Source organism: Schistocerca americana, chromosome 1 (genome assembly GCF_021461395.2).
Source record: "Schistocerca americana isolate TAMUIC-IGC-003095 chromosome 1, iqSchAmer2.1, whole genome shotgun sequence".
Classification (NCBI taxonomy): domain Eukaryota; kingdom Metazoa; phylum Arthropoda; class Insecta; order Orthoptera; family Acrididae; genus Schistocerca; species Schistocerca americana.
In genome coordinates this window covers 419,678,312-419,693,697 of record NC_060119.1, presented here as the reverse complement: position 1 = coordinate 419,693,697, position 15,386 = coordinate 419,678,312, and the positions used below count along the sequence as shown (strand labels likewise).

General features: G+C 39.5%; 1 protein-coding gene across 3 annotated transcripts in view; it reads right to left on the bottom strand.

Annotated features, from left to right (window-relative positions):
• The window catches only part of LOC124602326 (CLIP domain-containing serine protease B9-like), a 188,210-nt gene that overhangs the window by 15,402 nt on the left and 157,422 nt on the right, over positions 1–15,386 (bottom strand). For all 3 annotated transcript variants that reach the window (XM_047136314.1, XM_047136315.1, XM_047136316.1), the window contains exon 6: positions 11,897–11,992. In XM_047136314.1, the coding sequence (XP_046992270.1) occupies positions 11,897–11,992 (96 nt within the window). The remainder of the gene's footprint in view (positions 1–11,896; positions 11,993–15,386) is intronic.

Sequence of the window (15,386 nt, the reverse complement as noted above, 5' to 3'; positions counted from 1 at the left end):
TGGTTTTTTATTTTCTTAATTTTTTATATATGCTGAAGAATTTGATACGGCTTCACATCAAGACTTAATTGAAAAAGTGTATTTAAAAAAGTTTCCATGACCACTGCCCTACCATCTCCTCCCCATTCTCATCTCCTACGCTGTTTATTTGCTACCCTCTGCCAATGCATCCACCCATCTTTCCCCACTCCTCTCCTTTTTTGCTCCTTTTTTCTTCCCTACCTCCCTGCCCCACAATCTCCTGACACTGCACCTGTTGGCATTCTAGTTCCTGTACGCTCCATCAGACAGCATTCATCTCCCTTCCCACCCATACACTACTATCACTTCCCCTTCTTGCCCCCTCCAGATTGCTGCTTGCAGCCCACATGGTAGTTGCATTCTGCCCTGAAATGCTGGAGTTGGCAGTGATGTGTGCATGGTGTGTCTCTCTTTTACTGATGAAGCTTGTGGTTGAAAGCTCTATGTAAGTGTCTTTTAGTTGAGCTTGTCTGCAACTTAATGTGTCTTCTTTACAGTAAGTAGCAATCTGTCTTTTCCTACATTGTTGATATTTCTACCTGGAGTTTCCATGGTTTGAGTTGAAGTAAATGGTGAGGATGACAATGAGCAATGAGAGAAGCAGAGTCAGGGTTTGAGAAGCATTGTCGGAGGCACTGGATATTCACATTGGTGTAAGCCAAGGGGATGCATTGGCATGTTGTTGTTGTTGTTGTTGTTGTTGTGGTCTTCAGTCCTGAGACTGGTTTGATGCAGCTCTCCATGCTACTCTACCCTGTGCAAGCTTCTTCATCTCCCAGTACCTACTGCAGCCTACATCCTTCTGAATCTGCTTGGTGTATTCATCTCTTGGTCTCCCTCTATGATTTTTACCCTCCACGCTGCACTCAAATACTAAATTGGTGATCCCTTGATGCCTCAGAATATGTCCTACCAAGCGATCCCTTCTTCTAGTCAAGTTGTGTCACAAATTTCTCTTCTTCCCAATTCTATTCAATACCTCCTCATTAGGTATGTGATGTACACATCTAACCTTCAGCATTCTTCTGTAGCACCACATTTTGAAAGCTTCTATTCTCTTCTTGTCTAAACTATTTATCATCCACGTTTCACTTCCATACATGGCTACATTCCATACAAATACTTTCAGAAATGATTTCCTGACACTTAAATCTATACTCGATGTTAACAAATTTCTCTTCTTCAGCAACGCTTTCCTTGCCATTGCCAATCTACATTTTACATTCTCTACTTCAACCATCATCAGTTATTTTGCTCCCCAAATAGCAAACCTCATTTACTACTTTAAGCATCTCATTTCCTAATCTAATTCCCTCAGCATCACCTGACTGAATTTGACTACATTTCATTATCCTCATTTTGCTTTTGTTGATGTTCATCTTATATTCTCCTTTCAAGACACTGTCCATTCCGTTTAGCTGCTCATCGAGGTCCTTTGCTGTCTCTGACAGAATTACAATGTCATCAGCGAACTTCAAAGTTTTTATTTCTTCTCCATGGATTTTAATTCCTACTCCAAATTTTTCTTTTGATTTCTTTACTGCTTGCTCAATATACAGATTGAATAATATCGGGGATAGCCTACAACCCTGTCTCACTCCATTTCCAACCCCTTTCCAACCACTGCTACCCTTTCATGCCCCTTGACTCTTATAACTGCCATCTGGTTTCTGTACAAATTGTAAATAGCCTTTTGCTCCCTGTATTTTACCCCTGCCACCTTCAGAATTTGAAAGAGAATATTCCAGTCAACATTGTCAAAAGCTTTATCTAAGTCTACAAATGCAAGAAATGTAGGTTTGCCTTTCCTTAATCTATTTTCTAAGATAAGTTCTAGGGTCAGTATCGCCTCACGTGTTCCAACATTTCTATGAAATACAAACTGATCTTCCCCGAGGTTGGCATCTACCAGTTTTTCCATTTGTCTGTAAAGAATTCATGTTAGTATTTTGCAGCAGTGGCTTATTAAACTGATAGTTCATAATTTTCACACCTGTCAATACCTGCTTTCTTTGGGATTGGAATTATTGTACTCTTCTTGAAGTCTGAGGGAATTTCGCCTGTCTCATACATCTTGCTCACCAGATGGTAGAGTTTTGTCAGGGCTGGCTTTCCCAAGGCTATCAGTAGTTCTAATGGAATGTTGTCTACTCTCGGAGCTTTGTTTTGACTTAGCTCTTTCAGTGCTCTGTCAAACTCTTCATGCAGCATCATATCTCCTATTTCATCTTCATCTACATCCTCTTCCATTTCCATAATATTGTCCTCAAGAACATTGCCCTTGTATAGACCCTTCATATACAACCTTCCACCTTTCTGCTTTCCCTTCTTTGCTTGGAACTAGGTTTCCATCTGAGCTCTTGATATTCATACAAGTGGTTCTCTTTTCTCCAAAGGTCTCTTCAATTTTCCTGTATGCAGTATCTATCTTACCCCTAGTGATATATGCCTCTACATCCTTACATTTGTCCTATCCCTGCTTAGCCATTTTGCACTTCCTGTCGATCTAATTTTTGAGACATTCCTTATTTTCTCCTTCCATCAATTAAATTCAGTATCTCTTCTCTTACTCAAGGATTTCCATTAGCCCTCGTCTTTTTACCTACTTGATCCTCTGCTGCCCTCACTATTTCATCTCTCAAAGCTACCCATTCTTCTTCTACTGTATTTCTTTCCCCCATTCTTATCAATCGTTCCCTAATGCTCTCCCTGAAACTCTCTACAACCTCTGGTTCTGCCAGTTTATCCAGGTTCCATCTCCTTAAATTCCCACCTTTTTGCAGTTGGTTCAGTTTTAATCTACAGTTAATAACCAATAGATTGTGGTCAGAGTCCGCATCCGCCCCTGGAAATGTCTTACAGTTTAAAACCTGGTTCCTAAATCTCTGTCTTACTATTATATAATCTATCTGAAACCTTCCAGTATCTCCGGGCTCCTTTCATGTATACAACCTTCTTTCAAGATTCTTGAACCAAGTATTAGCTATGATTAAGTTATGCTCTGTGCAAAATTCTACCAGGCAGCTTCCTCTTTCATTCCATACCCCCATTCCATATTCACCTCCTATGTTTCCTTTCTCTTCCTTTTCCTACTACCGAATTCCAGTCACCCATGACTATTAAATTTTCGTCTCCCTTCACTATCTGAATAATTTCTTTTACCTCATCATACATTTCATCAATTTCTTCATCATCTGCAGAGCTAGTTGGCATATAAACTTTTACTACTGTGGTAGGTATGGGCTTCGTATCTATCTTGGCCACAATAATGCGTTCTCTACGCTGCTTGTAGTAGCTTACCCGCATTCCTATTTTTTTATTCATTATTAAACCTACCCCTGCATTACCCCTATTTGATTTTATATTTATAACCCTGTATTCACCTGACCAGAAGTCTTGTTCCTCCTGCCACCGAACTTCACTAATTCCCACTATATCTAACTTTAACCTATCCATTTTAAATGTTCTAACCTACCTGCCCGATTAAGGGATCTGACATTCCACGCTCTGACCTGTAAAACGCCAGTTTTCTTTCTCCTGATAACAACGTTCTCCTGAGTAGTCTCCACCCGGAGATCCAAATGGGGGACTATTTTACCTCCGGAATATTTTACTCAAGAGGATGCCATCATCATTTAACCATACAGTAAAGCTGCATGCCCTTGGGAAAAATTATGGCTGTAGTTTCCCCTTGCTTTCAGCCGTTCGCAGTACCAGCACAGCAAGGCCGTTTTGGTCAGTGTTACAAGGTCAGATCAGTAAATCATCCAGACTGTTGCCCCATCAACTACTGAAAAGGCTGCTGCCCCTCTTCAGGAACTACATGTTTGTCTGGCCTCTCCACAGATACCCCTCCATTGCGTTGCACCTACGGTACGGCTATCTGAATCACTGAGGCACGCAAGCCTCCCCACCAATGGCAAGGTCCATGGCATAGGACAATATTTATCCTGAATTGTGGAAGATCATTTCCCTGGCATATCTTCTTCTTAATGTAGCACTGGAACATGTGATAAAAGAAGCTAACCACCATGCCAGGGAAATGATCTTCCACAATTCAGTATAAATATTGTCCTATGCCTATGATACAGACATAGTTGCAAGACCTCCGAGACAACAAAGGAGTCATTTACTGCATCAGAACAGGCCGCTAAGTACATAGGACTGTCGATCAATGAGTCTAAGTCTAAATATATGGCTTGCCGAAGAGCACACATAGGAAACATGCCATAGCCAGTATCCGTATCATGTTCAGAATTTGAGAAGGTTGATGAGTTTAAATACCTGGGATCATACCCAACCTACAACAATGACACATGCAAAATAAAACAATGGCTAGTAACAGCCAGTAGAACTCATTTTAACCCATCCAAATCATTCATCTACAAAACATAAGACCAGTCCTCACATACGTCGCCGAAACCTGACCACTAAGAGTAAGGGATACCAACATCATGCTGGATGCTTTTGAGAGGATGTTACTCACTGAATAACAGGTGCCTGTTGTGTGGGAGGGAGGTAGAGAAGGTGATATAATGATGGGCATTATACTACATATAAAGAGTTACCTACCAGAAAATAGTAAAGTCAGCATTATTGAGATGGGTTGGGCATGTGGCGTGTATTAGTGATATAATAGTGCTGATGAGGTGGGAATGCAGGAGAGAGAGGCAACAACTGCACAGGATAAGAATGTGACACACTGGCACTGAAGATGATGATTTCTTGTGGTTCAGAGTGTCGAAGATGAGAATGTGTGGATGGTGGTGCACTGGGTTAGTGGAGCTAGGAATCAGCAAGACCATGAAAGTGAAGGATGTGTCGCAAGGATAAATCCCATCTATCTAGTATGTTAGTGCATAAGTTTGTAGTGTTTTTCTGTAAGTTTAATAAACACAACAGTAAAGCATAACAGAGACTTTAATTATCAATAATATAATCTCCTTCACTATTTACAATAGTCTGCCAATGCTGTTGTAACTTTTCGATTTCATGACTGTAAAAATCATGTGGTTTTGAGGTGAAGAATTCAAGCCATGTTTGGAGTGCATTTTCAACTGGGGGAAGTTACTTGACAGATGTTCAATAGAGAATGGAAAAGGTTGAAATCTGAGGGTGCAAGATCAGGTGAAAAAAGTGGATGTGGAAAGACTTCCCAAGCCTACTCCTGTATAGTGTTTTATGTCAGTCCAGCAGAATGCTGGTATGCATTATCATAGAGTAGCTGTATTCCTGGTCATTGTTCTTGGATTTTGTCTACAACATGTTTCAGTTGTTGACAATAAATGCCAGCAGTGATGGTTACACATTGGGGAAGCAATTTATAGTACACCCCACCCTTGCTGTTCCACCAGATGCATAGCATCACCTTTTGTGGGGGGACGTAAGTCTTTGTATAGGGAAGTGCTGCTTTGTTTGGGCTCAGCTATTACTTTCTTTTTCTTACATTAGCATAAAGAGACCATTTCTTGTCACCAGTAACAATACAAGACAGGAATGGTCAGTGTTGTCTACTAGCCAACTGATGACAAGTAAGCAGAGATGTACATATGGTCACTCACTGATTTCTGTGATTTTGGTTTAGAGCACCCAGCAACCACACATCCAGTTTTTGAACCTTTCCCATTGCAGGCAAATGTCGGATGATGGTGTAATGATCACAGTTCATTACATTTGCCCATTCTCAAGTACACTGATGTGGGCCATTGTGGAGCAATGTGTTTAAACTATCTTCATCAAACCCTGAAGGTCTTCCTGAACATGGTGAGTCTCTAATATCAAAATGATCCTTCTTAAAATGAGAAAACCATTTTGCAGGCAAATGTCAGATGATGGTGTAATGATCACAGTTCATTACATTTGCCCATTCTCAAGTACACTGATGTGGACCATTGTGGAGCAATGTGTTTAAACTATCTTCATCAAACCCTGAAGGTCTTCCTGAACATGGTGAATCTCTAATATCAAAATGATCCTTCTTAAAATGAGAAAATCATTTTCTTGCCATGCCCAGTCCAATGGCATTATACCTATACATGGCGTAATGTTTCTTGCTGACTTCACTACTGTCACCCCTCTATTAAATTCAAACAGTGGAATAGGTTGGAAATATTCCAATTTAACCACTTGGTACTCCATTTTCCAGAGTCCACAGCTCCACTCATTAATTAAAAATGAAAAAATGACAATATTAAACTCAAATAGCAACAGAAAACTACAAATAAATAACTTGTAGTAAATGAAACACCAACATGAAAAACGAAAACACTACGAACGTATGCACCAACCTAATAGTTGAGAAAATCTAGTGCTGGATTGAAGCATCCAGATATGATGGGTTGTGAAGCAGCTATTGACCTCAATCATGTGCTCAGCAGCTTTTTCTGCCTCTGGGTGAACAACTCTATCCTTGCTGACAGTCTGGCAGTGGCCATCCATTCTGTTGGGCAGCTGACATGTGGTCACGCCCACATAAAATGCTCTGCCAAAGTTGCAGCAAGGTGTAAATGACATTGCTGCTTTCGCAGGTTGCCCTACCTCAGACAGGGTAGGGTAAGGCTGTGACAGGACTGCAACAGAAATACTGGGTTGGTGGATTGGAAAAAAATTGCTCTTGTGTCTTCCCCAGGGATACAACCCCTGTGGGAATAGATTGGGAGAGGGTAGTAACATAAGGATGGGCCAGGATGATGTGTTGGTTGGGTGGGTGGCAGAGTACCAGTTTAGGATGGGTGGGAAGGATTGCGAGTAACATGTCCTGTATTTCCAGGTATGATGATAGATGGCCTAAACCCTGCCAAAGGACTCAGTTTAGTTGCCCCAGGGCAGTGCCATATGACACAATCCCCCAAACCCTCCAACTGCTAAATTGCAATCCTGCCATTTTTTGTTCAGTGGGGACAATGTACCTGCACAGGTGTGTGTGTGTGTGTGTGTGTGCGTGTGTGTGTGTGTGTGTGTGTGTGTGTGTGTGTGTGTGTGGGCGCGCGCGCGCGTGCGCTAGCGCTTGTTAAAGGATGGGTCTGAAAGCTAGCAATTCTTTTCTGTGTGCATTTTGATGACTCAGTGGTTCTACTATGCAACAAATGTTACAGCAGTTATTGTTAACATGCTTGCATCTCCTACCCATTCTCCTTCCCATTTCCCTTCTCATTCCATGTATTATCTAAAGAACTGTTTTGACTGCAAAATATGCATGGTTTTAAAAGAAGTTCTAGAAGTTATAAGAGTTATTGAATACTTTCTGCACTAATGGGTCTAAATTTGAAATATTTAGATGGGGAATTCTTGTGATGTGATACTAATATTCTTTTTCATCTATATCATGGTGGTGTGCATTTTTTGTGATGATACTGCTAAATTGCTGATATGAGAAATAATAGTACTGTTGTGGGCAAAATCTTCGTAAATAGCAAAGGTTAGCAAGCTAATTATAAGGTGACAGCCCCTGTTTGTGAAAGGAATCACTGTAATAACCAATAAAAATAGCTCTAATTATATGTGAAAGTCAGAAAATTAGTCAAAAGCTATGATCATATGGTAGTAACATATTTTTTTGTATACTGATGTTATTTCTAGCTGTGTAAATATGAGGCCAGACTTTTCTCTGTAAACAAATCTGTTGTTTGTTGTCTACAAGTGCTAAAATTATGACATGGGGAGAAACTGAAATCTACCTGAACACATTAGTTATTATTTTACAGTGTAATTAAAATAAGTTAGGATGTATGATGTTTAGTTCACAGGAAAGGAGACGATGGGACTGGTCCAGTAATGTCAATAGTAAGCCAGCTTCTCTTTCTGAGCCACCATGTACTGGCATACTATGCCTCACTGTCAAAACATCAGTAAACAACGCATCAGTAAACATGCCTAGGGTCACTGGTTTGTGTGTTGCACAGCTAGTGCATACTGACAAAAATGCTGCCTCCTGCTCACTCTACACCATACTGTTAAAAATTGCAAGTTTTTAAGCACATTGTAGTCTTTTATTTATTTATTATATCTGTGAAGGAGCAAGAAACAAATTTCTAGCAAACATTGGCTCTAAAATGCCTACCTTAACACCTATGAGCACTTGCCCATCTTCACTGCTGTGAAGCATACCTCTTCTACTGAATATGTGCTCACAGATGTTAGGGTATGCATTTTAAAGTCTATGTTAACTAGACAATTTCTTTTTTTTCTTTTCAGTCCATATTACCTCTTCCCATATTATGGAAAGCAAAGAGCTTGCATTAAAAGATATTTGTTTCACAGTATTGAAGATGAAAAAGTGTGCATAGTTCTTAAGGTATCCAATTTTACAGCTCATGTTTACTAGAATTTTTTGCTTCAAATCATTTTTCCTATCATATCCCTAAATGCTGACCATTCCCCATGGGACACCCTGTATTTTCCTTGTTTTCGCACATTTATTTAATGGAAACGGCAATGATGAATAATTGTTGTTGCTGAAGAAGCAAATAGAATTTTTTCATAGAACGAAAAGTTAATTGCTGGTACCATAAAGGTTAATTATAGTTTTCATATTACTAGGGGGTATTTTATGTGATGATGAAGGCATAAAATTGTAGGACTAATTAATGTAACTGTGTGGCAGTATATTTATGAGATTAGTGCCACATAAATTTGTTAGTGTGGGAGTGTGGTGTCAGTCAGTCAATCCATTGAATGTATATATATTTCAAGCAATTTTCACTGCAGGTAAGATTTATATATGGCAGCCTCAATCACAATGTCCATATTATAAAGACTTCCAAACCATTATGCTTATTTGAAAGAAGTCACAACATGAAACTGAAGTACTAGCAGTGCTGTTTTTATGGGGGAACGCTGGGGGATGAGTACCCCTAAACTTTTTCATCGACAAATTTTTTTTTTTTTTTTTTTTTTTTTTTTTTTTTTTTTTTTTTTTTTTTTATGATGTTGAGAACAAGTAAGAGTGCCAAAGATTTATTTCACGGACGTAAATTTTTTATTTCATTTTTTTCACATTGGTAATCGCAATACCAGTGCAGTTGTGGTGGAAAAAGCAATGTCACTGACTGTTTCAAGCATTTTGAAGCTGCAGCAACCGTTCTCGACAACTGAATTGCTGGCAGGCAGTTCGACAAGTATGTAGTGCTCTCGCCTGCTAATAGTGGGTGATGGTAGTGCTAAACGGATATGCATATGCTCAAACATTGAGCTACCGATAGATGTCTTTACGGTCCCGCTACCATGATTCTTCGCAAGTCATTGCCATCTTTGCCATCTTTGTTTTGTTGTTCTTTATTTGTTTGTGTTTGCTGTTCCATTCTTGTCAGTTGTGCGAAGTTTAACAGTGTGTTCTGTCTTTTGTTGAACTTGTGAGTTAAGTTGGAGGTGAGAGATGAGCAGAAAACCAGCAAACCATTTTACTAGTTCTCCTGCTATAATAAAGTCAACTGAAGGGTCCAATACGATTTTTTTTGTAGTTTGACATGTTGATGACGTCATGGCTAAAAGCAGACGTGTGGCATCCTATGCTTCAGTTATAAGTAACTTTCGCTGCATTATATTCAATGTCAGAGTACCCTTAAACTTTTTTTTAGAAAAAAACATTGTCTACTAGTGCCTGTGACATGGAGAATGAGTATTTGTGATAATACTTTATTAGATGAATGAAATTAATCATATGTGCTGGAAAGTAAAGTGTTTGATAAATTGCTTATTTATGCATGTAATAACTCCAAATTTAATGTTTTCTGCGACACTTCTGTCCCAGGAAGCCACTTTGCAATGACCCAGTAGCATTATTTCTTAAAATAGAGACAAAATTTGTAAACAAAGTGCAACATTTATCACAAACAAGAAAATACCCTTGTGTTTATCTCTTTGAATCTTTACGCCAAGTTTACTCCAGATATCAAATGTAAATTACAGAGCTGCCCATGATACCCAAGTACAAAATCAATTGTACATTTGAATGGGGTTGGTCTGCACTAGTGATACAATAGCATTTAAATGTATAGGGAGCTTAAAGACAAACTATATGTTGTCACTTGACCTTTATTGTCAATGTACATTACTGACATATTTCTATTACGTGTATCTGAATGCTCACTACATATATATTCCCACTCCATGCGTGATGCAAATGATCAAACATGCAAGTCTGGTTAACGTTGAAAGAAAAAATAAGACAGTAATGTAGAATCATTGTTATTATTCATTGTCTCTGTGAGTTTTGTTATTGAAACAGATGGAGAGCCCCACTGGGCATTATTTCTTCATGTAAATCAGCTACCCTGTCAACTCACACAGGAAGATAAGAGATGCCTACTTAACAAGTAAGAGATACGGCAACAACTACTGTTATTAATACTAAAAACAGATACTTCAGTTAACCAACCATTCATTAGTAAACATATTTTTTTCTGGATTTTTGCTGGAGTAACACAAAGTGACTACAGTATCAAAAGGAAAATCTGTCTCTCCTTATCCCCACAACAGGTAGGTCCCTCTCAGTCTGGTATCTGAGTGACACACCCCTCCTTTTTAACCTCCCCCAACCTGTTCCTTTCTCTGCAAGAAACCATTAGTTACAAAGCTAGTATAGTGTATGTATTTTTGTATGTGTCCATCAGAAGTAAAGAAACTGCATCTACTGAATTTAAGTACTGGACAGCAATTCTGCCTCATAAAAGTATGTCTCATTAATTTAAATGAGAATGTTGTGCAAACAAGCAAGTGACGTAGCTAGTCAGTACCAGTTTTGAGCTGAGTTAAAGTAAAAAGTGTGCTTGCAAAACTGTAGCAATAATGTTAACTGATTCTTTTTACGTAGTGCTTAAATGAACAGTGGTCAGAACTTGCACAACTAAGCATTCTGTAAAAACTATCACCACAATCATGAATACCTGTCCATATTAAGTACTAGAGAATGTTCTCTAATAAATAATCTATTATTAGATAGAACTCAAAATTACTAGCAATACCTCTGTAGTTGAATTATATTAGATAAACATTTTCTTCATATAGCTATGTTTAAATTGACTCCAACTGATAATTTAAAAATAGTATGTTCCATTCTTTTTGTGTGTTCTGTTACAATACTGCCACCAATGTGATGTGATGTTCATACACACAGGAGAGGAACAATGAATAAAATTATGATCTTCACAATTTTGAAATGTTCTCAGATATTCAGCTATGTGGCATCATCCAAATGATGCGATATTTCAGCAAATTAACTTGTTACCATCTTCAGATGGTACTGATGACTGTTTGTCTCCCACTGGGTGCCATCTTATATGCCCCCTCTGCTCCACACTACTGTTAATCACTGGCCTGCTGTGCCTGTGTACAGCTCAACTGCCAAGGTGGTGAGGGAAGCATGCTGACGTGATACTAGCTATGGTTTTTAGTCTGTGTGCCACTGCCACCTAGCTCACATCACTGCTGAAGTGGAGGTGTTTTTATGTTGTGTAGTCCCAGCTCTTCGGTTTGTGTAATGCAAATAGATCTTCCCACAGACTGCTGACATGCTTTGAGCATCCTCATGGCCAAGTCTCAGCTTTACTTAGTTGGAAATTGTTGCAATCAGATCTCTTAATATTATTTTAAAATGAGTCCCAGAATTTGTTGGCCTATTTTAAAAACTTGGTTCTATAATATATCATACTATGACCACGAGGGATCTAACGGTCTGTGATGGCTGACTTTGTCAGTAATTCTTTATGTGTATGATGCCTGTGTTCTGCACCTCATGGCCCCACAGTCCAGCTCATCTGACATATGTACATTTTCCCATGTATTTTACATACTGAAGTTCTTTTTTTCTCTTTCTTCATCTTTACAAACAACAAAAACCATTAATGAAATTATATATGTCATGTTTTCATATACTTACATGAATCCTGTTTGCCCCAGCCAGCAATCTGATATTTGACTTGGCTTCCAGTGTTATTTGAATTTTCGAATGGAAGACAGATTGGCCTTATAAAATCTAGAACATGTGTTGAAATCATCAGCAACTGTTGTCAAAAATATAAGAATGTGCCAATACCTCAAATGACTACTCATGCATAATTTAAAAAGAATTTAAAAAAATTGAATACACAAACTAGGGACAGAGTTTTAAAAAAATGTAACAGAGTTCAAAGCAGCTGATTCCAGGTTAATGGGAAAAGGCAGAAAAGGAGGGATGCAAACATCATTTGATATGAGTTTAAAGCACTAACAAACTGTGTACAAACAATGTATGTATTACTCTACATATAAACAAATATAACTATACAGTACATCTAGCATAAATGAGATTCCCAACTGATATTTGTTCCATCCAAAGCAATAACTAGCACCAAACTGGAAAAATGCATGTATGGACACAAATTTGTCGACCCTTGAGACATCCAGTACCCAGTTGCTAAATATGCTCTATGACACTCAAGAGAATTGAGTTCCTGCTCTATCACATGGACCACTTTGATGTTTCCAAACTCTGAAGATGGGAACTTTTCACCAATTTGTTCTCTCAGCCTATCATCATCCCAAAGAATTTCATTATTTATTATTAATTCACACACTTCTTTCCAATCCATCCATCCTTTATCACAGGAGTCAATCTTAACTAGAATGGGGGCAGTTTAGAACTGTGTATCCATCACCTCATCCCTCTCCACCCCTCCCTCCCTCCCCCTCCCTTCCCCACCTATATCATGATCTTTACTTGGGCAGGTATTTTCCAATTCCTGATAAATAAGTTTCTGTCCTCCCTGCAGTTTATCCTTTCTTGGGTAACTTGCTTCCTAGACATTTGAAAGCATTTAATTATTTAATAATATTCCCACTAAAAATTATATCCTTTGTTTTTTCATTTTCTCTGCCAATTTTCATTACCTCATTTTTTCTTCAGCTTACTTCCAAGCCTGCTTCTTCAATTATTCTGTACCAGGTATTTAAATGTTCATCCAATTCCTGCTTTTTGTCTCCCCATATAACCACACTGTGTGGTGATAACCCTTGATGAACTTTCCTCATACTGAAGAGCACTGGTTACAGTGCAGCACACCTCCTTGTTGCAATCTTCAGTCTGTTCCAAACCAGTCCGTCTTTTTGCCATCTATTATAATGCAATTCAGGCATTTGTTGTACATGTTTCTGAGTTGCATTCCTTTTGACAATTCCAGTCTATTCACACCTTGTCATATGTCTTGCCTCCTAACAGCATCGTAAGCATTTTTTTATACCTATGACATCCTTCCCAAATTCAGATTTTTTTCTTCTACCTATCTAGCTGTAAATATAGCTTCTATAGTTGAGTTACATGTCAAAATCCTTGTTGTTATTCTGTTAATTATGGTTCTATCTTGTTCCTGATTTTCTGCAAAATTATATTTTCATAAATCTCCATGCAATGGCACAGTAATGTGATTTGTCTGTAGTTGTCACAGAGCACTTTGCTACTCCTCTTAAAAGTTGGTACAATAATTGCCCTACTCCAATCATCAGGAATCTCTCCATAGATCCATTCTATTCTCATTATTCTTTGCAGCCACTGAATGCAAATAGGCCCTGCGGCTTTGATCATCTCCACTTTGAAGACATATGCTCCAGGAGATTTGCCATTTTTCATTTCTGATATAGCTTTCTCTACAACCATCATGAACAGAGCTTCTCTTTCTACAAAGATGCCGAGTCGCAGACACGTACAACAAAAAGAATGTCAGAAAATGAGCTTTTGGCTTAACACACACACACACACACACACACACACACACACACAGTGGGGTCAGACCGTGTCTAAGAGCAACAGGGCATGATGAGAGAAGCAGCCAGGTGGTGGGGGGAAAGGAGGAGGCTGGGACGGGGATGGGAAGTGACAGCAGGGTAGGGGCAGAGGACGGTAAGGTGCTGCTTGTGGGAATGTACAGGGATGAGGCAAAGAGAGGGTAAGGCAGCTAGGTGCTATCAGGAGGTTGGTTGCTAGGTGGGTTGTGGGAAGGTGCCAGATGTCACAGGCTGCTCCCAGTCGCTTGCCTCATGGCTCACATTCCTGTAATAGAGCCAGATGCAAGACCTGTTCTGTACATCTTCCCATCACCACCTAATCCAGCTCGGTCACAACCATCATCTATTCTATCAAAGGCAGGGCTACCTGTGAGAACAGTCATGTGATCTACAAGCTAAGCTGCAACCACTGTGCTGCATTCTATATGGACATGACAGCCAACAAGCTTTCTGTCTTCATGAATGGCCACTGACAAACTGTGGCCAAGAAACAACTCGACCACCCTGTTACTGAGCACGCTGACCAACACTATGTTCTTCATTTCATCTGGATCCTTCCCACTATCACCAGCTCTTCTGAATTATGCAAGTGGGAACTCTCTCTGCAATATATCCTTTTGCCGCAACCCACCTGGCCTCAACCTTCGTTAGTCACTGTCCTTACCCATCTAGAACCTTCCCTATTCCAATTCCAGCACTACACAATCCTCTATTCCACGAATGCACCCAGACTTTTTACTTCTCTTCTTTTCTGCTAGCCCCCTCAGTCCCCTTTCCAGCATCTAACCTCCCTACTGTAGCTAGCTGCCCTACCCCTCTCCACTTCATCCTGCTTACTACCACAAGCAGCACTTTACAGTCTGCTGCCCCTACCCTGCTATCCCTCTCCCTCCCCATCCCAGCCTCCTCCTTCCCCGCACCACCTAATTGCTTCTCCGTCATGCACTGCTCCTCGCAGTCTCGCCAGAGACTGTGGTCGTGTGTGTGTTATGTTTGTGTGAGGGTGTGTGTGAATGTTGTCTATTTCTGACAAAGGCCTTCTTGGGCAAAAGCTCACTTTCTGACAGCCTTTGGTTGTGCCTATCTGAGATGCAGGATTTCTACTATATAGTGAATAGCAACAATCCTTTTCATAATATTATGTTACGAATAGTAAAGTTGCTACTCACCATATAGCGGAGATGCTGAGTCGCAGATAGGTACAACAAAAAGACTGTCACAAATAAAGCTTTAGGTCAGTAAAGCCTTTGTCAAAAACAGCACACACACACACACACACACACACACACACACACACACACACACACACACAAGCAAACGCATCTCTCACACACCAAGGACAATGTGTTCCATCCTGGATTTCCCATTGTTTGATCTTCTCTTTCTATTTCATTGGCTCATTTATAAATCTTTTCTTCTGTAAAGGTGTTATTCTTTTGTCTCCCTCAAATTCAGTATGTATATCTGTTTCATTGCGTACTTCATACAGATTTTAGAAGTATTCTTATCATACTTTCAAAACTTGTTCCTCTTCCTCTCACACAGGTTTCCTTCTTTGTTGATGATCTTTATGCTTTCTTCCATTACCTAATACACAGTATAACACCACC